Source organism: Chionomys nivalis, chromosome 7 (genome assembly GCF_950005125.1).
Source record: "Chionomys nivalis chromosome 7, mChiNiv1.1, whole genome shotgun sequence".
NCBI classification, from domain to species: domain Eukaryota; kingdom Metazoa; phylum Chordata; class Mammalia; order Rodentia; family Cricetidae; genus Chionomys; species Chionomys nivalis.
Window position 1 is genome coordinate 100,895,260 of NC_080092.1, and position 23,161 is coordinate 100,918,420.

A 23,161-nucleotide genomic window follows, 5' to 3' on the forward strand; every position below is an offset into this window, starting at 1 on the left:
TGCGCAGGGCCTCGACTTGTGGGCCGGTCTCGGGGCGGCGCGTCGACGTGCGCCTGCGCGCGCGGACCCTGAAAGGCGGAAGCGGAAGTTGGGGGGCGCGTCAGCTCCGAAAGAGGGAGCGCCCGCGGCGTCGGTCCGGAGCGGGGTCGCCATGGGGCGAGGCAGCGGCACCTTCGAGCGTCTCCTAGGTAACGCGTCCACCAGCCAGCTCGCCGTCGGCTCTCTCGCGCACCCGCCAGACGCTGCCTCCATAGGTCTCAGGGGAGCGGGTCGGCCGCCCTGCTCGGCCGCCGGCCTCCCGGGAGCACGACACATCCCCGGGCCTCGGGTGTGGCCTCCGGGGCTGTGCTCCGCGGCCCGGGGGTCCAGTGAGGGATGCTCTTTGGGAGTCCACGAGGACCTCGCCCCCTCCGGTCCAGCGGGCCGGAACCGATTGGGCCAAAGTCCTGAGTCATGAAGTGTATGACTCAGGTCCTAGCTTCATGCGGGTCGTTTGACACCAATGCTTGGTCGAAGGCTGTGGAACCGATACTGCCCTCCTTAAACGTTTACGAGCCCCTTGGGGACTGCTTCCTAGTACCCTCGGATTCTGGAAGTGTCCCTGGGTTTTGGAAGACATTTTCTCTCCCTGTTGAAGGTGCTTGTTGATCCTATTTGAGCCTCCTGGGGAGTGTAAATTTTAGGAGGGAAAATGGGTTTGCCTTGCATGCCCCATTCCCGCAATAAAAATATAGTGTGTCCTCGAACAGGCGCCAGAGTGCTTCCATAGTCTGCTCGTTTGCTTTCCGAACTAAGGTTTTCAAAGGGGATTGTGGAAACATTTTTCTTATTCTCCCCTCTGGGGAGGTTCAGCACTTCAGGTACCAATCCAGTAATTTGCCTAATTGGTGACAAAGTTGGCGTGTCTTGTAGAAGAGAGGGGATGAAGATGTGAGGGGTATTAGCTTGGGAATCCAGAGATCTCTCCAGCGCTTGCCTTGCTAAGAGCTAATAATAGAAAGGACAAACCATCTCAGTGATGGGGCTCTGAGGGCCAGGTGACCCTGTTGTTGTGCGTGCTGTTTCGAAGTGCCCAGCAAGCTGTGATATAGGGCATTCATGTCCCTCTGTTTTACCTGTAAAAGGAATGGAGGCAGTGCCTGTCTCCTGAGGGTCTGTGGGAACTTGAGTGATTCAGAGTTTGAAATGACAGCTGATTTGGAGCAAGCACAGCAGCCATGAGTCTCTAATTTTCGCATTATTTGCGTCTTGCACGTGTGTGTGTGTGTGTGGGGAGATTGTCACTGTGCTTCAAGAGGATTGTCTGTTCAGTTAAGCTGTTTAAAAAGGGGAAATTGCTAACCTGGGAGCCACCTAGGAAACACAGCACAGTGAGTCCCCTGAGTGACATCTCTCTCCTTTAGACAAAGCCACCAGCCAGCTTCTATTGGAGACAGACTGGGAGTCCATTCTGCAGATCTGCGACCTGATCCGTCAGGGGGACACACAGTAAGTGAGCAGGGCCTGTCCTATAAAGCGAGGGGCGGTCACATACGATGCTGACATCTTTTCGTTCCCACTCCACTTCAAAGATTAAGTTGACCACAGGAGCTTTTTTGTATGTTTTGTTTTTGTTTTTGAGACAGAGTTTCTCTGCGTAGCTTTGGAGCTGTCCTGGAACTCAATCTGTAGACCAGGTTGGCCTCGAACTCACAGAGATCTTCCTGCCTCTGCCTCCTGAGTACTGGGATTAAAGACATGCAACACCACCGCCCGTCACCCCAAGGGTTCTTTATGTAGACAATTGCCTTTTCTACATCTGGGTATTTTGTTATGTTGGGACAATTAAAACTGTACAGTTTGGAGATATTTAGAGGTCTGAAGGACCAAGATGGTGTGTGGAAGTCTGGGCGTAGAGCTCAGTTGGTAGAGTATTTGCCTAGTGTGTGTAAAATCTTGGGTTCATCCCCAACACAGCATAAACCAGACATGATGGCACTGCCTGTAGTCACAGCACTTGGGAGGTGAAGACAGGAGGATGAGAAGTCCAGGGTCTTTTTTAGTTACACACTGGACTGGAGGTCAGCCCGGGCTACATGAAACCGTGTCTCAGAAAACAAGGATGGCAGATTGCTCTCCTCACCTTATGGAGACGTTTCCCCTCCATCCTTTTTTTTTTTTTTTTTTTTTTTTTTTTTTTTGGTTTTTTTGGTTTTTCGAGACAAGGTTTCTCTGTGGGTTTGGAGCCTGTCCTGGAACTAGCTCTTGTAGACCAGGCTGGTCTCGAATTCACAGAGATCCGCCTGCCTCTGCCTTCCGAGTGATGGGATTAAAGGCGTGCGCCACCACCGCCCGGCACTCCCTCCATCCTTTTTACTGATGTCTTTAGTGCTTTTTTTTTCTTTCAGAGCAAAATATGCTGTAAATTCCATCAAGAAGAAGGTCAATGATAAGAACCCGCACGTGGCTTTGTACGCTCTGGAGGTAACTAGGGCCCTGCTGCAGTGTCTTTTGGTTCCCATACTCAAAGATTCTCTTCCTCTTGCTGTGCGGCAGCCATGCCCACTTTGCTGGGCACAGATCAACTAGTGGATCCCTCTGGCACTGAGTACAGTTGGAGCCCTCCTGTGGGAATAGAGGAAGTATCAAAAATGCTTCTCTATCTGCAGTCTGAACACACACCCGGGAAGGATGGGATGGCCATCGCCTTTGACCACAAGATGTTGTCAGGGCCTGCAGCCTGTCTTTGAGTGCTGTTTGGGGTTTCTGACAGGTTGAGTGGACTCAGAGGCCTGTTGCGGCCTGTCTTCCAGCAGGAAGAAGGCCCTGCCCTGGACACAGTTAGGCCTTTTTTGTTTGTTTGCTTTTTGAGACAAGGTTTCTCTGTGTAACAGCTTTGGCTGGCCTGAAACTCACTCTGTAGACCAGGCTGATCTTGAACTCACAGAGATCAGCCTGCTTCTGCTTCCAGAGTGCTGGGATGAAAGCGTCACCACCACCCGGCAAGCTAGGTCTTTATCTTCCTTGGGGTTTTCAGGTGATGGAGTCTGTGGTAAAGAACTGTGGCCAGACAGTCCACGATGAAGTGGCCAACAAACAGACCATGGAAGAGCTAAAGGAGCTGCTGAAGGTAGGTTTCCTAGAGTCTTGAGGGAAGACGGAGTCAGGTAGAGTACCAGCTCTTCTAAGTGTTTGTCGCCTACGAAGGAGGAGGTGAGGGTAAGAGTAGAGGTCCCTGTGAGTGGCTGTGAGTCCAGACCAGGCCCAGGGAGAGAGAGACACTGTTCTTGGGCCAGAGAAGGCTTCCAAAGCAGGGCATGGGGCTGAGTCCTCAGGGCTGTGAGCAGAGGTGGTCATGGAGTCGTAGGAGCTTGGGGAAGAGGTTTGGAGTAGCGCATTCAAGAGTGGGAGAAGTCTGAGCCATGAAGGTGCAGAAGTTAGAGTTTAGGTCTATCTGTGGCAGAGCCAAGAGGGAAAAATGATAGAGCAGGAGCTGCTCCAGGGAGGGTAGAGGAGAGCTTGCTAGAGCCCTGTGAGATCGTCCCCAGGACAACCTGAGGCGTTGACGTGTGGATGGTGATGCAGCTGGGTTGGTGGGCTGGGCAGAGTGACGCTGTTTCATGTGACACAGCACCAGGCTTTGGTCTCATGGGAAGCTTCACCTTCAACCCATGCTGCCGAGAACCTGTCTCTGGCACTGAGCTGTATAGCTGACCCTTCTAACTTGGGGCCTAAATGAGAATTTTGTTGCATAGCTGGAGGAGGGCAAAGCGTCAGGTGACCTCCCTGCTCTGCACCAGGCTGGTCTGCTTGGAGAGAAGCCCGGATCCCAGTGTAAGAGCTGTTGTATCTCCTTGAAGCTGCTTGATCTGTGTCATCAACAGAAAGTGTTGTGACCTCCCTAAGAGGGTGTCAAGCTGAGGCAGTGCTGTGGCTTACAGGGCCTGAGCCTTGTAGAGAAACATCTGGAGAGGACATCCCTGCCTCTTTCAGACAGTGGCTGGAGGGAGATCTGACTCTGTGGTGTCTGTGTCCTAAGACCTAAGGCAATGCTTCATGTCCCGCCTAGTGCCTCTTAGAGGCAGTCGGAGCCCCAGGCTTTAGTGATGGTGCGGACAGAGAACTGTGTTTCTGGCCGAGATGCCATGCAGAGATGGAGAAGGAGTCATGGCTGTAGGTCAAGCAATGTAGCTTCTGAGGATTCTCTGATTTCTCTCAGGATTAAGAATTGTGACTCCAGGCTGGAGAGGTGGCTCAGAGGTTAAGAGCACTGGCTGCTCTTCTAGAGGTCCTGACTTCAATTCCTGGCAACCAGACAGTGGCTCACAACCATTTGTAATGAGATTTGGTGTCCTCTTCTGACCTCCAGGCACACCTGCAGGCAGAACACTACCGTTTACATAATAAATAAATAAATCTTAAAAAAAAAAAAAAAAGAAGCCGGGCGGTGGTGGCGCACGCCTTTAATCCCAGCACTCGGGAGGCAGAGGCAGGCGGATCTCTGTGAGTTCGAGACCAGCCTGGTCTACAAGAGCTAGTTCCAGGACAGGCTCCAAAACCACAGAGAAACCCTGTCTCGAAAAACCAAAAAAAAAAAAAAAAAAAGAATTGTGACCCTGACCCTGCATAAATGTAGATTCTCAGGAGGGTCGCTCCTGAGATTAGATGGGTGCCTGGCAGCCACCCAGAGACTCTCTCTGGCCCTTGTGCCAATTGTCTCTACTCAGGGCACTTGGTCTTGCAAGCTGCCTCTTCCCTCTGAGACCTCAGACACCTTGAGTCTCCCGCAGCCCTTCCCACTTTCTTCTTGCTCTACAGAGGCAGGTGGAAGTCAATGTTCGGAACAAGATCCTGTACCTGATCCAGGCCTGGGCACACGCCTTCCGGAATGAGCCTAAGTACAAGGTGGTCCAGGACACGTACCAGATCATGAAGGTCGAAGGTAAGTTAGAACCGCCCAGCTCCAGGCTGGGAGATTGTCCTAGTGATGAGGGGCTGGGGGTAGACTGGTCCTCCTGAGTGACTGGCAGTGGGGCTCTGACAAGGTCCTGCTTTCTACACCTCCACCCACAGGGAGGCAGCGGGCTATATTCGTCAGGAAACAGTAAAGTCTGCTGACAGGCACACCCAGAGTGTTGTGCTTCCTGGGGGTAGCACAGATGAGCAGTCTAGGAAGACCTCTCAAGTGAATCGATGGATTCTAGGCGTTCTCAACACCAAGAGCAACCGCAGGGCTTTGGCACCTTTTTTATTTTGTTTCACTTTTATGTTTATGGGTGCTTTGCCTGCAGTATGTGTGGACCACATGCTGCCTGGTGTCCCTGGAGGCCAGGAGAGGGTGCAGGATTTCCTGGGGGCTAGGCTTACAGATCGTTGTGAGCCACCATTTGTGTGTTGGGAATCAAACTGGGCCCTTTGGAAGAAACAACCAGTGCTAAACCACTGACCCGTCTCTTTAGCTCTCCCCTGGCACCTTTTGCAGAGGACTCCGGTTCAGACCCTGAGGTCAGAGTACGCTGTACCTGCTGGAGGGGACAGACGGGTGGTTCATGCCAGAGGAGAGCAAGACCAAAATGTGCTATTGCTGTGTGTGTGGCAGGAAGTGATTCTCAGGTTTTTGGCCAGGGCATGATGTCTGAAGGTCTTTTCTCAAGTCCCGTCTGCATTCCTTGAGATGTAGCAGCCCTAGAGAGCTGTGGGTTTCCAGAGAGCAGGCAGTGAATTAGGATATTTGGTGATGCTTTGGCTTTGGGACTTGGAGAACTCTAGTGCCCTGTTCTAATCCTGTTAGTTTTATCTGATGAGGCAGACGTCAGGAGTTAGGAAGTGGTGACCAGAGAAGAAGCCAGTGGCAGCTAAAACCTTTTCTTCCTAGGACATGTCTTTCCGGAATTCAAGGAGAGTGACGCCATGTTTGCTGCGGAAAGAGTGAGTCCTGACTCAGCTCTGCTGATCAGTCCAGGAGCTTTTGGGAGGACGGAGGAGTGAGGTCCTGGGGCTCTTTCTTTCTCTTTCTTTCTTTCTTTCTTTCTTTCTTTCTTTCTTTCTTTCTTTCTTAAAAAAGGGTTGGATTTAGATGGCAAGTATTTTTTTAATCCTTTTATATTTATTTGTTTTTTATTATGTATATAATATTCTGTCTGTGTGTATGCCTGCAGGCCAGAAGAGGGCACCAGACCCCATTACAGATGGTTGTGAGCCACCATGTGGTTGCTGGGAATTGAACTCAGGACCTTTGGTAGAGCAGGCAATGCTCTTAACCTCTGAGCCATCTCTCCAGCCCCTGGGGCTCTTTCTTGTTTGGGGTTTGGTAAGGATGGCTCATGCCTTTAATCCCAGCTTTCCAGAGGAGGCTTACTGTGAACTCCAGGACATCCTGTGCTAAGTATATAACTAGATCCTGACTCAAAAGAAAGAAAATGTCAAGCCTTGGGGATCTTGCTGATTGTAAAGCCCTTGCCTGTCATGACCCAAGGTTCAGGGTTCAGCACTCAGCACTGTTTAAAAAAGGAAGGAAAAAAAGAAAAACAAGAGACTGAATTTCTTTACACACCTTAAAGCTAGGCTAGCTGCAGTGGCCCATACCTGTAATCTCAAAGCTTCAGAGGCTAAGGCAGGCAGATCTCTGAGTTTAAAGCTAGCCTGGTCTACACAGTGAGTTGCAGGACAGCCAAGGCTACATAGAGAGACCTTATCTCAAAAATACAACAAAAGAATCCATATCCACAAACCTGGAAAGTGTCAGGAAGCCTGTTAGGAGGAGGTTCCTTTTTTTTTTTTTTGGAAGTAACTTAATAACTTAATCCTGGGTCGTGTGGTTTGGATATCAATAATTTGGGACCCTCTCTAGGTGCCTTTCCTCTCTGGGATATGGGATAAGTTGTGCCATATCTGGGCCCTTGGGATGGAGAATGTTATGTGATTGTGACTATTGTTCCCAGGCCCCTGACTGGGTGGACGCCGAGGAATGCCACCGCTGCAGAGTACAGTTTGGGGTGGTGACCCGCAAAGTGAGTATTCCCAGGGACTTTAGTGTTCAGTTCATTTGAAGTTTGCCTGGTGGGCAGAGTCCAGCTTCACCTTGGGGATCTGAACATCCCAAGCTTAGACTGAGGTCTGAGTCAGGGCCATTCTAGTGTTTCTCCCGGGTTGGGCAAAGATCCTTTCTTTCTTTTTTGTTTTGTTTTGATTTGATTTTTTTTAGGGTTTCTCTGTGTAGCTCTAGCTGTCCTGGAACTCAGATCTGTAGACCAGGTTGGCCTCGAACTCACAGAGATCCGCCTGTCTCTGCCTCCCAAGTACTGGGACTAAAGGGGTGTGCTACCCCCGCCTAGCCTGTTGTTTATTTTTAATTCCTCCAAATGGTGGCTGAAATTGATTGTCCTACAAGCCTCCCATCTCTTTTGCTCTACTTGTCCCTGTCCCGGCTCCCACTCACACAAGGGAGTTCTGGCTGGTGGGCAGTCAGCGTAACAGTAACCAGCGTCACTGGACCTGTCCCGCTTTATCTCACAGCACCACTGCCGGGCATGTGGGCAGATCTTCTGTGGCAAGTGCTCTTCCAAGTACTCCACCATCCCCAAGTTCGGCATTGAGAAGGAGGTGCGCGTGTGTGAGCCCTGCTACGAGCAGCTGAACAAGTGAGTGTAGACTCCTGGGCCTCTCAGGCTCCTGAAGCTGTCACAAGTGTTAAGGCCAGCCTGTGTAGCTTTCTCAGGCAGCCCCACCACCCCAAATTCTGGGACAGGTGGTGGACAGAATAACATGACCCCACAGTGGCCTAATCCACATAGCAGGTTCCAGACCAGCTAGGTCTACGTGAGACCCTGTTTCAGAAGAACCAAAAGCAAAGGAAAGAACGCTTGCAGAAGAGGGGCGCAGGTGATAGAGACGCGTGTGTGCGTGTATGCGTGTGCACAGGGGAACACGTGCAAGCCCCTCGCTTGGATTTCTCAGTTGCGGTTTGTCTGATCATTCTCGTGTTCCCCTCCCCCTCATCCTTGTGTCCCCGGATGTTTCTGTTTTATTCTACATTTTTAGAATCTGTTGGGGTTGGGAAGGAGACATAGGTGGGCATGAGTGCTGATGCTGTGTGTGCCTGTGGAGCTCAAGGGAAACTTTGTGCGGTCGATTCTCTTCCTCTGGGGGCCAAGCTTAGGTCTGCCATGCTTGCTTCCAAAGGAACTTCATTCCCCCTGAGTGGTTTTGATAGCCCTGAAGTGAGTTGTGTGAACTTCATGGTCTTCTTTGCTTGAACATGCCCAGTATCCATTCCAAAAAGGCAGATGGTCTGAGAAGTCAGTGCTGTATTGTCACAGGACATTGGATGTTGTGTTGCCAGCACCTGTCCTCTGGGTATTCCAGTTTGGCCACTGTCCTAGGAAGGTCTTTTGAGGCTTCTTGGTCCCTGTTGGGATCTGCCAGGGTTTCAGAGTATATTTTCTGTATTATCATACCTCGCCAATCTTCTTAGCCAGGATGGTGTTAGTTGTAATGCACCTGTCTCCAGGGTCTGTCCCTCCATTGGATTCTAAGACTACTTGGTGCTTAGCTCGAGAGCATGTTTCTGGTGAGAGCTCCAGGCGTGAGGCTGTGTCCCGCCCCCATCTGTCACTGATAACCTTTGACCAGTTGGGTGAGGAGGCTGCTCCCAAGGAAACTCTGTTTTTTTTGTCCCTCCCCCTTTCTGTTTCAGAATACACTGACATTAAATTGATAGAGTTTGCTTTCCAGTGAGATCTACAGTTTTGAGAAGCTTCACATCTAGTCAGAGCCAACATCACAGAAGCAGATAAGAGAATGTGTTCCCAATCACAGTTTATAGGGGGATCCTTTCTTTTTCTTTTTTTTAGATAAATTTCTTTATTTTTAATTATATGTGTGTGTGTATAGACATGTGCAGGTGTGTGAAGGTGCTGAGTAGGCCAGATTCTTCCCGATCCCTCTGCCCCATACGGGTGCCAGGAACCTGATCCTCTGGAAGAGGGAGCATGCCCGTAACCCCTGAGCCATCTCGTCCCAGTTAGTCACACTGAACGTGGCGGCACATTGCTTGTACAGGACACAGGTCTTGCTGAAAGGAGCTCTTTTGTCTTGAAATGGGAAGTGCCTTGATCGCACATGAGTGGCCTCTGCTTTGCACAACTCTTTCCATCGGTGAAACCCAACCCTTGTTCTACAGAGGTCCATTCCTAACCATGTCCTATCTTCTGCCTGCTCAGCTTCCCTCCTCCACTCTGTGTGTGCACATGCTTTAGTGTGGTTTTTTTCCTTTAGAAATCCTGAGTATGCTATATATATGTGGCCCTCAGCCACACTTGTGGAGAAATCTCTGCTCTATATCACACTCCAGAAAATTCCTGGCCTGCCTGGACCTTGATGTCCTTTCTGGCATCTTCTGAGGGAAGGCCCATTGCTGGTCATGGCAGGTGTAGTGAGCAATGTCGAGGTGCTATAGAGAGCCCCTTGCTCAGCTCAGCCAGGAGAGGCCCCGACCTAGGCCAAGTGACCTACTCATGCTCTGCAGCTGGCTGAGGGCCCAGGGTCTCTTCTGCCATTCCTCGGATTTGGGCCTGGAGCCACATGTCCCTGTTGGACCTGCATTGTCGGTCTTTGGAGATGGTGTGAGGAGTCCCTGGGAGGCTGGTGTCAGTGTCTGGTCACTTACAGCATCTCGTCTTGCTGCAGGAAAGCGGAAGGGAAGGCTGCCTCCACCACAGAGCTGCCCCCAGAGTACCTGACCAGCCCGTTGTCCCAGCAGTCTCAGGTGCGAGGCCCCTCCCATCCCTAGAACACTTTCTCACCTCTTCCTGGGGCCCTTCTCACTTCGCCCTGTCTGTCTCCAGCTGCCCCCAAAGCGGGATGAGACGGCCTTGCAGGAGGAGGAGGAGCTGCAGCTGGCGCTGGCCCTCTCTCAGTCTGAGGCTGAGGAGAAAGAGAGGATGGTAAGCCATGGGGCGCTATGAAGGTCACCTTGAGTTTCCACAGCCACATGCTCCCTTAATGATGTCTGCTCCTTCCTGGTTCTGCTTCAGAGACAGAAGTCAACACACACAGGGCACCCAAAGGCAGAGCCCACACCCCTGGCCTCATCTGCACCCCCAGCCAGCAGCCTGTATTCCTCCCCTGTGGTGAGTTGTTTCTCACTGTCCAGGGATCACCAGGGGGTTCTGCTGGTTTGGGGCTTTGTTGTAAGGGTATAGAGGACACCGAGAGAGGCCAGGGCGTATTACAGATCTGACCTTCTGGAGACCCACCTCACTCCCACCCTCAATCCTGGAACTGAACTCTCCTGGAGGCTCTGTAGAGCTCTTCACAGTAGCCAGCCACGAATGGGGCCCAGAGCAGGAAATAGCCCTGGTACCTGCTAGCTGAGAACACTCTTCCTCCTCAGATTGTGAGCACGGCCCACACACTAGGGCTTCACTGTCTGTGTAAAGTGCTGGCACCTGCCCTAGGAAGTCGGTAAGGCCTGGGTGCTGCCCTGTACCTTAGTAAAGTTAAAGATTGATGCGAAACGTGCAGTTTCATGACTCAAGATCTTAACACTGTATTGCCAAGAAGGAAAGTGAATGTCAGGCCCAAAGGCCCTGAAAAGGAAAGGGCTGGCAGGTGCCAGGCGGGGTTAGAACATTGGCCAGCCCTGAGAGCTGCTGTCCTTTGGTGCCATCTGGGTCCCTGTGGGATTGACTGCTTGGGGATCACATCACCTCTTCAGCCTGTCGCTCCTCAGACTCTGTTTGTCTCCCCAGAACTCATCAGCACCTCTGGCTGAGGACATCGACCCTGAGGTGAGTGGCACGGTGTGGGTCTGCCCTGTCCTGTTCCCAACCACAGCCATGACTCCTCTCCTGTTCCTCGACCACAGCCATGACTCTTCTCCTGTTCCTCGACCACAGCCATGACACCCTCTCCTGTTCCCCGACCACAGCCATGACGCCCTGTCCTGTTCCCGACCACAGCCATGACTTCTCTCCTGTTCCTCGACCACAGCCATGATTCCTCTCCTGTTCCCGACCACAGCCATGACTCTTCTCCTGTTCCCGACCACAGCCATGACTCCTCTCCTGTTCCTCGACCACAGCCATGACTCTTCTCCTGTTCCCGACCACAGCCATAACTCCCTCTCCTTTCCTTATTGCTTTGCAGCTTGCACGGTACCTCAACCGGAACTACTGGGAAAAGAAACAGGAAGAGGCACGGAAGAGCCCCACACCATCTGCCCCTGTGCCCTTGACGGAGCCAGCTGCCCAGCCTGGGGAGGGGCATACAGCCCCCAACAGCATGGTGGAGGTAAGAGGCTCCTCTGCACTCTTGACTGCCAGTTCTTAGAGCCAGGTATGAACCTGGCCAAAGATGCCCTTACTTAACTCTGATCTCTTCCAGGCTCCTCTTCCAGAGACAGACTCTCAGTCCATAGCTCCCTCCAGTGGCCCCTTTAGTGAGGTAAGCTCTGCCTCCTGTCCTGGTAGGAGGGCTGTGTCAGAGCAAGGAGTCCCAGGCTCCAGCTGCCCTGCGGTCCCTAGTGTTCCAGAGCAGCTCAGAGGAGGGCCCTATCCCCCAACTTCTGAGCTGGTGCCAGCCATACCCAGGCAGAGGTTTCTCCCCAGCTCTGGTGAGCAGTGTCCTGGTGGACGGGAGCCTCAGGTTGTCTTTGTTGCTTTGTGTGTAGAGCAGGATGCCGACGATGCTCACTTGTCAAGCAGGTTAAGGACTGGGTCATTTGTCTGTGCCAGGCCCTAAACACAGTGGGCCACGCCTGTCTGCCAGCCTAACACCTTTTCAGAGACACTTCTAGGCTTAGCGGGCGTGGTGTGCACCCCTGATGTGATGTTGCTCAGCCCCTACTTTGCCTCTCCAGCAGTACCAGAACGGGGAGTCAGAGGAGAGCCATGAGCAGTTCCTCAAGGCCCTTCAGAATGCTGTCACCACTTTCGTCAACCGTATGAAGAGCAACCACATGCGGGGCCGCAGCATCACCAATGACTCAGCCGTGCTGTCACTGTTCCAGTCCATCAACAGCATGCACCCGCAGCTGCTTGAGCTGCTCAACCAGCTGGATGAGCGCAGGTGTAGGTGTCCAGGTGCCCTGCAAGGGCTGCTTCAGCTCCCAAGGCAGTAGGCTCATGAGCCCCATCTGGTGGTTAATTGTTCCTGGGGTCTTGTGAGACCCTGGGCTCCACTGAAGCTCTTGGGAGGTGGTCCCATTGGTGGGGTCTTCTCTGCTCCTTTCTGTCTACAGCCCTGACCAAGCAGAACAGAGACCCATACCAGCTAAGCCTGCAGGCTGTGAGAGGTCTTAGCTGCCCTGTTCTCTGCACACAGTGTACTATGAGGGGCTTCAGGACAAGCTGGCACAGATCCGTGATGCTCGGGGAGCCCTGAGTGCCCTGCGCGAGGAACACCGGGAGAAACTGCGCCGGGCAGCCGAAGAGGCCGAGCGCCAGCGTCAGATCCAACTGGCACAGAAGCTGGAGATCATGAGGCAGAAGAAGCAGGTGTGGTACCCGACCTGGCATATGGGTAGGGGAGGCCCAGGCTGGCCTGACCGCCTCTTGTCTGTTCCTGCAGGAGTACCTGGAGGTGCAGAGGCAGTTGGCTATCCAGCGCCTGCAGGAGCAGGAGAAGGAGCGGCAGATGCGCCTGGAGCAACAGAAGCAGACTGTCCAGATGCGCGCCCAGATGCCTGCCTTCCCCTTGCCTTATGCCCAGGCATGTGCTGCCCACCCCGCTTTACCCCTCCTGGGCCAAGGACAACCTCTCTGACTGTTGGCTCTTCTTTGTTTCTAGCTCCAGGCTATGCCCACAGCTGGGGGTGTGCTCTACCAGCCCTCAGGCCCAACCAGCTTTCCTGGCACCTTCAGCCCAGCAGGCTCAGTAGAGGGCTCCCCAATGCATGGTGTGTATATGAGCCAGCCAGCCCCAGCCACTGGCCCCTACCCCAGCATACCTGGCAGCACAGCAGGTAACCTTGCCAGCTTACAGAAGGTCGTGACAAAGCGTTGTCCAAATTCTCTAAGTGAATATTTTTCTACAGTTGTTTTTTCCTGTCCATATGGAAACACATGTTCATATACACACACAACTCCTTTCCTGATCTGTTCTAGAGTGACGGGCAGGTGAAGCTCCTTCACCCACAGTGCATTTCCTAAAGTCAGGATGTGCTCACAGACAGGAGACATTGGATCACACACTGCCCAGGGAAGACGTCTGTGCTAACAGAAAATCCCCTTGTTGCTGTCAGTCAGGCTGTTGCACCTTGTTCTCTTCCAAACATTGCCCGTTCTGTTTGTACCACGTGGTGCTCACTTGAGCCCCTCTGAGCACGGTCCTGTAGTTGGCAAGTTGCCTTCAATTTGGTTTGTCTGGTGTTAGTACTTGCTGGGGCCGTGGACTACACCTTTAGTTAGAAAGGCACAAGATGGAACTTTGGCATGTGGGGTACACTGCGTTGCTTAGTTGCATCCCTGCTAACTGAGGTGGGTTCAGCAGGCATCACTCTGTGTGGCTGAGGCGGGTTCCACGGTCATCGCATCTGTTTCCATTATCGACAGGTACCATTTTAGAAAAGACCTTGAGACTTGAAATGCCCTGATACTCAGACTCCTGCATCTTCTGAGTTTTTCTGTGTGCCTTTCTCTTAGCCACTATCCTTCCTCTGGAAGGAGGTACTTTGCCCTTTTCTGCTCTTGTCATCTATGTAGGTGTGAACTTTCTCTGTGTAGCCCTGGCTGTCCTGGAACTCACTCTGTAGACCAGGCTGGCCTCGAACTCACGAGATCCTCCTCCTGCCTCTGCCTCCCGAGTGCGGGATTAAAGGCATGCACCACCATGGCCTCATTATTTATTTTCTGAGATAGGGTTTCACTGTGTAGGCCTGGCTGGCCTCGAGTCAGAGGTCCCCTTGCCTCTGCCTTCTGTGTGCTGGAATTAAAGTCTGTGACATGGTTTCATGTTTTCATTATGTATATGTCTGTGTTTCTGTCTGAGTGTGTGCATGTGAGTGCAAGAACCTTCAGGGGTCACAGGAGGTCTTTAGAACAGACATGGGAGCTAAGATCTAAACTTAAATCCTCTATAAGAGCAATGTGCTGTGAGTGGTGGTGGTGCACACCTTTAATCCCAGCCCTTGGGAGGCAGAGGAGGCACATATCTGAGTTCCAGGCCAGCCAGGGCTACACAGAGAAACCCTCTGTGGGAAAACCAGCCAACCAGAGGAAGAGTGTGCACTTTTAACTACTGAGCCATCTCTCTGTCCCTATTTCTTTTGACTTTAATACACATATTATCGTTGCTAGGACCCATGTGAGTTTGCCAGCCACTTCTGTAACCTTGACTGGCCTGTCATTTTCTGACCAGGGTAGCTTGGTACTCTGCTTGGCTTGTCCATTCTTCAGATCTCTGGGATCCTGCTTTCTCTTTGTGGGGACAGCCATTAGAAGCAGTATCTCAGGCTGCGTATGATATGTGCAGCTACAACCCAACACTTGAGAGGTCGAGTCAGGAAGACTCTAGTTTAAGACCTGTGTCCCACACAGACAGTGAAGGCGTGGGCTCCTAAGATGTGTTGACAGTTTCTCAGTCACAGAGCACACTAGTTCATGCTAGTTCTTCTTGTCCTGACAGCTTGGAATGTCCTTCATTTCCCCTGTGTATTGGTTCATTTCTGTCCCACGGAGTCTTTCCTGGAATATTAGCCTAAGCTACTGTAGAAGAGGGTGTTTGTCTTTGTTCCTCTCATCTGGATTGTGAAACTCTGAGTTATGAGCGCCAGGAATCTCATGTCAGCTCTCCCTGGCCCCTTCCCTTCACTGTGACTGCCCCGTGTTTCAATGCAGTTTGAAGGGTGGGGGTGTGGCTCAGGTAAAGCACCTGCCTATCATGTTCAAACCCCTGGCTTTAGCCCCCAGCGCTACAAAAACAAAAGTAATTAGGGTCATTTTTTTTTTCTGCTTTCATTTTCTTTTAGGACCTACTTCCCCTTGTTGGCTTTACCTGCCTTTTATAAGTGAAGCATGTACTTGGTTCTAAAAGTCACAACAGAAGGAAAACCCCAGGGAAGGGCATTGTCTCCTCACTCTGTCCTTCCTGACCTAAAGCAGCTCATCTTTCCTGTCACAGATCCCAGCATGGTCAGCGCCTACATGTATCCGGCAGGTGCTCCTGCGGCACAGGCGGCCCCCCAGGCCCAGGCTGGACCTGCCACCAGCCCTGCCTACTCCTCCTACCAACCCACTGCAACCCCAGGCTACCAGGTGTGTGGGCGAGGTCACTCCCTCTCCTCTGCTCCAGCCCTTGCCTGTTCCCTCATCTCCCCGCTTCCTTCCATAGACTGTGGCTTCTCAGGCCCCGCAGAGCCTGCCAGCCATCTCCCAGCCTCCACAGACCAGCACCATGGGCTACATGGGGAGCCAGCCAATGTCCATGGGCTACCAGCCGTACAACATGCAGGTAAAGAGACCTAGTCTCTGCTGGGCATAAGATGGGTTAACAGAGAACAGGTCCTCCCCTCTTGGGCCCTCAATTTTTCTTTCTTCAAGCAGAAGGATCTGTGTCCTTCTGGTCACAGACTACTAAGTGTTGGGCTCAATCTTACTCTCCACAGAATCTTATGGCCACCCTTCCAGGCCAGGACGCATCTCTGCCAGCCCAGCAGGCCTACATCGCAGGGCAACAGCCCATGTACCAGCAGGTGAGCCGTCTTCAGGCCACTTCCCTGACCCTCAAACCCTTGCACTAGGTTTACACTCGGGGGCCTTTCTCATTCATCAGAATGAGGACATGCAAGTCAATGCAAACACGTATGTGCATGTGCTTGCATAGCAAAGACAGACTTACACCAACCTCTTGAGTGCCTTGGCACTGTGGGTTACTCTGTGCTGCAATGAAGCTTGCTCTAAACAGAAGCTCTTATGTGTGGACAGAAGGGTGATGGGGCTTGTCTGCTCTTCCTCTCCAGATGCCACCTGCCACTGGCCCTCCCCAGCAGCAGCCCCCTGTGGCCCAGCCACCGCCTGCACAGGGACCGCCAGCCCCGGGCAGTGAAGCCCAGCTCATCTCATTCGACTGACCTTGAGTCCCTTGAGTCTGGCACTCACTACCCAGAGTAACACTATGGTTCACCAGGAACCACCCATGTGTCTAGCTAGCCATTTCCTCCCTAGGACTGCCCTGTAATGTCCCTTCTCCCGTGAGCAAGGGGTGGGCCTTCCCCCTTGGCCCTCGTCCCTGTCCTCAGTGGTCTGGCTCCTTGTCGCTGGCTCCCTGCTTTGATCCTGATGCAATCTGCCTTCCCCAGGGCTGGGACTCTGCAGGGCAGGTAGGACCTCCTCTGGGGAGTGCTGCTGTGTGGGGCCTGCCACAGGCGACTGCTGTCCCAGAGTCTGATGTGAACTATGGTGTCCAGGCATGGCTCCTGCACAGCGCGGTGGAGGCGTCAGGCATGTCTAGCTTCCCTACTCCTCCGTTGTCATCTCCAGTGCAGAACAGTGCTAATAAAGTGTATTTCAGAAGCTGTCGTGTTTGTTGTGGCAGTGTGAGGGTACTCTTCGTTGCAATAATCTGCATCAGTCCTGGAGCTTGGGAGGTGCGGGGTGAGAAGCCTTGGATGGTCTTCTTGCTGGTGGGCACTCTGTATTGACTCCCGTGGCACAGAGTATCACCCAGCAGTTGAAAAAGGGCGCAAAGATGGGCTTTTACAGCCTCAGTGGAGTCAAACCACTGCTTACGTTTTCAGTTCTCAATATCTCACCCTGGAAAACACATTTCAGCCTGGTGTTTGGTGAGGATATCCAAGCCGTAAATGTCATACTTTCCCTCCCAGCTAAACGTCTGCTTTGGGTGTGCATTCAAACCTGGGGGAACAGGCATGCGCTCTGCACGTTGGGGAAAGGGTGACAGGCTTCTAGAACAATGGATTGGCCCTTCGTTTATGCTTGGGGCACTGGATCCCTGGATTATAGCGTTAATCTCTTGGACGTCTGAGCTGAATTCAAGAGTCTACGGGACGGGCTCCTTACGTAGGGGTTGCTGGCACATTCCGCTGGCAACACAAAGGGCTGCCCTACGGGCTTTCAGAGACACCGCTAGCCCAGCACTACTTCCGGGTCAAGATTGCGTCTGCGCGTCGCGTCGCCTAGTGCGTAATATCAGGCGCCGACCCAGCCTAGAGCAGCGGGCTTCGGCTCTAATGCTTGGAGGCCTCGCGGCTAGAGCGGCTCGGTCAGCTCGCCTGCTCCCGGCTAGAGCGCCGCTTCCGCACAGATCCGCGTGTGACCTTCCCGCCTGCGGAGCTATGCTGCAGGCGGCGGCTGGCCGCGTGTGGGGGTCGCGGCTTGGGCTGCGGGGAGCAGCGCTCCGCCTTGCCAGGTAGAGTGGGGGGCTCTGGAGTGCTGTGGCCGGGGCGGCGGGCCGGAGCAGGTCCGGAGGGCGCGGGTGGCGGGCGCATGGCCACCTTCCGCGGCCCTGCTGGTGGGGCGTGGAGAGGACGGCTCGGCCTGGGCGACCTTGGACACAGGTAACTTTCGTCCCAAGCTTCCCGCCCCTGCGACCCCGGCCGTGCACGGCGGCGTAGCCCGAGCCCGGAGCCTTGGAATGCTTGGTGCAGCAGACTGCACCCGATAGGCTGATGTGTTTCATTCAAGCAGAAGCTTGCAGTTTCCGGCAGGATTGCCGGCATAATCTTGTGGGGTTCTGAGACTCTTTGGGAAACGTTGGGAAGCTTGGAAGGTCCCTTTTAGCCTCGGCTGGTGAATTCTGGCCCCATTGGTGGAGGACTGAGCACATGGACCCTTTGCGCTCTCCGGTCTCCGCGTCTTCCCTTTTCGCGGGTCTGATGTCTGTCTGCATGGGGGGCCAGGCAACAGGTCCCCGGCGTCTGCGCAGCGCGACAATTGAGGAGCAGCAGCCACAGAAGGAGTGAAGCCCTCGCGGGGGCCCCTCTGGATAATGCTCCCAAGGAATACCCTCCCAAGATCCAGCAACTGGTCCAAGACATCGCCAGCCTCACGCTCCTGGAGATCTCAGACCTCAATGAGCTCCTGAAGGTATTGGGAGAGCTCTCCACAGACCGGGACTAAGGTCCCTGTCTTCTGTTTGTATTTTGGGAGTTTGGTATTTTGCCAAATCAAGGTCAGAGGTCCGTGTCTCTTCTAGATGTGTCCTGGGAGTTTGGCAAATTGTCAGATGTGCTTTTTCTAGATGCCAGGGCCAACCAGTCTTGTGCCTTCATTATGAAGAACAACCAGCCACTGAAACTTCTCTTGTGTCCCACAGAAAACGTTGAAGATCCAGGATGTTGGCCTCATGCCAATGGGTGGCATGACGCCTGGTGCCGTCCCTGCCGCAGCAGCAGCAGCCCCTGAGGTGAGCCCAGACAACAGAAGGAGTCATTTCTGTGACCTCAGCATGTGGCACATTTCTCTAACTCCTGCTTGGGTCTGCAGCTGTCATTAGTGTGTCCCCTTGTGGGCTCCCCCGCAACACCTCTGGGAACGCCACTCTGCCAGAGGCACTCGAGGTCTTGTTTTATTTATTGCTGTATGTTTGTGGGTGGGTGTACACGTTACAGCCTGTGGGGAGGGGTAAAGGGGGACACCTTTCAGGAATTCTCTCCTCCACGCTGGGTCCTGACAGTAAACTCATGTCCATAAGTTTCCCGTGCGCTCTGCCCTAGGCTGGTGGGTAGACCTTACCTCATAAAGACACGGCCGTGTGACAAGTTCGTCAAACAGCAGTGCCGTGAGTGCTGTTGAGGGAAGTAGGCAAGGCGCAGGGATGCGGTCCTAGCGTGCCCACCTCCCGTGTGACGTGTGGTTTGGCTTGGAGACCAACAGGCAGGCCGCTGAAGTTGGTTAGAGGGCTGGAATCTCAAGGAAGGCCTCCACAAGCTGACAAAGAGAAAGCGAGGCGTTCCTCACAGCTCTAGCTGACGGGTTTCCAAGCAGCATGTAAAATCTGAGTAGGGTCCGGGCATGGTAGCCTACACCCCTAATCCCAGCACTTGGAGATAGATGCAGGTGCATCTCTGTAAATTCTAAGCCACCCAGGACTAGGTTCAAGCCTAATGTTTTGTCGTAAGGATTTATTTTTATTCGTGTGTGTGTGTGTGTGTATGTCCATGTGCCACATTTATGTGGGTACCTAAGGAAGCTAGAAGAGGATGTTGGATCCCTTCAAGGTAGAGTTAAAGGCCCTGTGACCAGCCTCATGTCACATGGGTGCTGGGAACTAAACTCATGTTCATTTGAGAGAACAACATACACCCCTAACCCCTGAACTTCTGAAGCAAGGGTTGGATTCATTGTCTAGACTGTAGTACTGTTGCCATTTGGTCCTATATCAGGAAGCCAACCCAATCCAGGCACGCCCTGGATGATAGGACTGAGCTGGGGCCGTGAGGTCTCTGTGCATCAGATCAGGAGTACCATGGGCTCTCCTGTCCCACTGTGAGCTAGCTTGGAAGAGTGGGGCTTAAAATGGTTGTCATTTAGCCGGGCGGTGGTGTCGCACACCTTTAATCCCAGCACTCAGGAGGCAGGCAGGCAGGCAGGCGAATCTCTGTGAGTTCAAGGAGAGCCTGGTCTACAAGAGCTAGTTCCAGGATAGGCTTCAAAGCTACAGAGAAACCCTATCTTGAAACACACACACACACAAAAAGAAAGAAAAAAGAAAAAAGTTGTCATTATTGACACATAGGTTTTGTTGGCTGAAGACTGAGATAGTCCTGATTTTTCTATTATCTCCAAAGCGTTTATTCTCCCTACCTCATAAGTACAATTGCTTGTTACCTGTGTGTGCTTGCATGTGTTCCTGTGGGAGCCTCACCTGTGCTTGCTTGCGTGTGTTCCCGTGGGAGCCTCACCTGTGCTTGCTTGCGTGTGTTCCCGTGGGAGCCTCACCTGTGCTTGCGTGCGTTCCCATTGGTGCCTCACCTGTGCGTGCTTGCGTGTGTTCCCGTGGGAGCTTCCCCTGTGCGTGCTTGCGTGTGTTCCCGTGGGAGCCTCACCTGTGCTTGCTTGCGTGTGTTCCCGTGGGAGCCTCACCTGTGCTTGCGTGCGTTCCCATTGGTGCTTCACCTGTGCGTGCTTGCGTGCGTTCCCATTGGTGCTTCACCTGTGCGTGCTTGCGTGCGTTCCCATTGGTGCTTCCCCTGTGCGTGCTTGCGTGCGTTCCCATTGGAGCCTCAGGCGCCACTCACCTTATTTTTGAAACACGGTCTCAGTTGGCCTGGAGTAACGAGTCTTTTCTGTTCTGCCTGTCAGCTCCCAAACAATGACAGGGAGAAAGTTCAGCCTTAGATTAGGCTTGTCAGCCTAGTTCTTTTAACTAAATTAACCCATTTATACTAATCTGCATTTTGTCGCATTGTGTTACCTCTCTTTCATCCTTCGTTTCCTGTTTCCTCTTCACATTTCCTTTGTGCCTCTATTTCTCCTTTTTGTTTCTGTCCCCAGAAATCCCGCTTATATCTCCTGCCTAGCTGTTGGCCAATCAGCTTTTTATTGCTCCAATCACAGCGGTGCATCTCCACTCACTGTTCATAAACCCTACAACATCCTGGAACTTGCTGAAACACTAGGCTGGCTAACAGTGGTCCATTAGCACCTCCCATCTACCTCGGCAATGCTGGGGTTACAGGCACAGGCTGCTGTGCAGGGGCTCCAGGGGTCGGGCTCAGGTCCTCACATTTGCAAGGCAAACCCTTCACCAACTGAGCCATCTATTCAACCCCGCAAATTACAGTTTAAAGAGAGGTAAAGTGAACCAGGCGGTGGTGGCACACACCTTTAATCGCAGCACTCAGGAGGCTGAGCAGGTGACCTCTGAGTTCTAGAGAGGGCTGGGGTAAAATGTCAGGAGATAAAAGGAGTGTGCAGCTTGTTTCAGGGCCTTGCCCTGTGGGAGGTAGAAGCAGAGCTGATTGAAAGGGGTCTGGTACAGCTTTGTAGAGGGCAGAGCTCAAGATCTGTTGATCTTGCTGCAGGTCCTGGTGGGGCAGCCTTTCCTCATCCTTCCTCACCCTACCTCTCTCCACTCCCTAAGGTGGCTGAGGCAGAAGACACCCCCAAACAGAAAGAACGAACACACTTTACCGTCCGCCTGACAGAAGCAAAGCCCGTGGACAAAGTGAAACTCATCAAGGAGATCAAGAATTATGTCCAGGGCATAAACCTTGTGCAGGTGGGGACCCATTCTGAACGTTCTCGGGCTCCAGACCCTTGTAGGATGGGCTTCGTTATGACTATAAGTGCCGCAAGCTCCTTACTGCTGTCTCTTTTTAGGCCAAGAAGCTAGTGGAGTCCCTGCCCCAGGAAATCAAAGCAAACGTGGCCAAAGCCGAGGCTGAGAAGATCAAGGCAGCCTTGGAAGCCGTGGGAGGCACAGTAGTTCTGGAGTGACATCCCCGTTCTGAGGACTTTTGGACTGGGGTCCCTGGGACCTGGGCAAGGCCTGCTCACCCCTGCTTCACTCCCAGGTGGGGTGTTGGGAGCAACAGCTACTGACACTGGAGACCGAGTTCTGGGAGAGAGACAGGACGGACCTACTGTGATGGGGAGGGCCGCCACAGCTGTGCAGAGCTCTCCAGATTGCCTTGAGAACTTACAGAGTGAACACGCCCCTGTGGCTACTGAGAAAATACACTGTTGAGGCTGGGTGTGTGTGGTGAGTGGTGTGTGTACCCGGGGTTGGTGGCGCAAAGGGTCATCTAGAGGCGTGTGTGTCCTGACTTCCTCGGGCTGTCTGCCCCTGCCTCTCCTCCCTGCTGGCAATGTTGAGGGTCTACAGCCATCCATCACTTCTGTTGTGCAGGGAACCCATCCTCTGATCCCCACGGTTGGCAGATTTGTGTCCACACAAACTTAGCAGGGGCTGGTGTGCAGCTCGAGTTGGGGTTGGGGGTGATCTCAGATTTGGATGTGAAATTTCCATTTAAATGCTTGGAGTTTGAAAAGGCAACAAAGTGTAATAGTGATCCAACCTACCAAGACAGTCTGGGTCCAACATCACCCCAGTTAGGGTGGATGGAGGCTGAGCTATTACCCCTAATGCCCAAGGCAAGAGGGGGTTGTACACGGGGGATAAAAGTTCTGGCTGACTTACCAGACTGGAGCAAGGTGGCAGAAGGGTCTTGGAAGACCTGACTAAGCCTGAGGTGGGTCACCCCACATGTAGCTATTTTTGTTCCTAGACCTCAGCAGAGCCTGGGAGAGGAACAGAAGTTTCTTTAGTTGGTCTTAGACCTGAGCCTAGATCCTCAGAGGTGTTTGAGAAGGTGCACCCTGGCCTTGGGCCTCCTGTTGGAAGAACGTGAAGAACGTTTGCAGTTTCTTAGACCAGGAGAGGGCGATGTGATCCGCAGTGTTGCTCTGTGAGGCCTCCGGAATCCCGGCAGCCCCACCCAGCTGTGGGCCGGTCCACTTCACATAATAAGGAACTGATTTCCCAGTAAACTCCTGGCCTCGGCTACTAGCATTGCCACACGGCCCCGGTTAATGATTCCCCAGCAGCACTTTGGGGCTGTCTCCACAAAGGTGGCTACCAGGTGACCTAGGCATGACCTGCCTGATCCTGCTAACACCTGGGGCAGTAGTGAGAGATCTCAAGAACCCCAGGTTAGGCCTGTCTTGGGTCCTGGAAAGTTCACCTCGGCTCTGAGTATCCTCAGCCAGGACCAGCGTCTCTGATCAGGGGGTAGAGTGACCACTGCTGACCCCGCTCCTGTGATTCTGGAATCTGAAGGCAGACCCGAGGGTGCGGGTGATGCAAATTGTGGTAAAGCACTCAACTGTGTGAGCTGAGCCCTTTCCCAAGCACTGCAAAAAAAAGTTGGGCCCTAACTTGACTGGTGAGGTCCCTCCCCAAGTCTGGCCACCCCAGCCTTTCTCTGCCTGATCCAGATTACTTGTGGGCCCTAGATCACTGCGTGCGTGTGTGTGTGTGTGTGTGTGTGTGTGTGTGTGTGTGTGTGTGTGTTGAGGCCAATCTTAGCTGCCCAGTAAGAACCTGTCTCAAAGATAAAACTTAGTCCTTAGCTCCTGGCCTCTGTTTCCCTTTCAGGGCTTGTTCTTGCTCTGTACCATGGATTGGGGTCCTCTGGTCAGGAATAGATTCCAGCTCTCTCAGAAGGGTAGATGCATACGTATCTGTAGTCTGGTAGCCAGGTGAGACTAGACAGCTGTGG

At 53.0% G+C, this 23,161-nt stretch overlaps 2 protein-coding genes across 3 annotated transcripts; both read left to right on the forward strand.

Moving 5' to 3' along the window:
- The first annotated feature begins 54 nt into the window (after positions 1–54).
- Hgs (hepatocyte growth factor-regulated tyrosine kinase substrate) lies at positions 55–16,484 on the forward strand. 2 transcript variants are annotated; one of them, XM_057775351.1, is made up of 22 exons: positions 55–188; positions 1,404–1,488; positions 2,388–2,463; positions 3,017–3,109; positions 4,798–4,921; positions 5,855–5,907; positions 6,921–6,989; positions 7,495–7,619; positions 9,667–9,745; positions 9,825–9,923; positions 10,014–10,109; positions 10,731–10,769; positions 11,128–11,271; positions 11,365–11,424; positions 11,840–12,050; positions 12,304–12,476; positions 12,550–12,690; positions 12,769–12,943; positions 15,100–15,233; positions 15,310–15,429; positions 15,584–15,670; positions 15,938–16,484. In XM_057775351.1, the coding sequence occupies exons 1-22, from the start codon at positions 152–154 to the stop codon at positions 16,046–16,048; spliced, it is 2,331 nt and encodes a 776-aa protein (XP_057631334.1). In that variant the 5' UTR covers positions 55–151; the 3' UTR covers positions 16,049–16,484. The 2 variants fall into 2 exon arrangements, with proteins under 2 accessions (XP_057631334.1, XP_057631335.1); XM_057775352.1 differs by having other exon boundaries at positions 11,843–12,050.
- Positions 16,485–17,383: 899 nt separating this feature from the next.
- Positions 17,384–21,632, forward strand: Mrpl12 (mitochondrial ribosomal protein L12). Its single transcript, XM_057774865.1, has 5 exons — positions 17,384–17,494; positions 17,837–18,023; positions 18,253–18,342; positions 21,022–21,159; positions 21,261–21,632. The coding sequence occupies exons 1-5, from the start codon at positions 17,424–17,426 to the stop codon at positions 21,375–21,377; spliced, it is 603 nt and encodes a 200-aa protein (XP_057630848.1). The 5' UTR covers positions 17,384–17,423; the 3' UTR covers positions 21,378–21,632.
- The last annotated feature ends 1,529 nt before the right edge of the window (positions 21,633–23,161 follow it).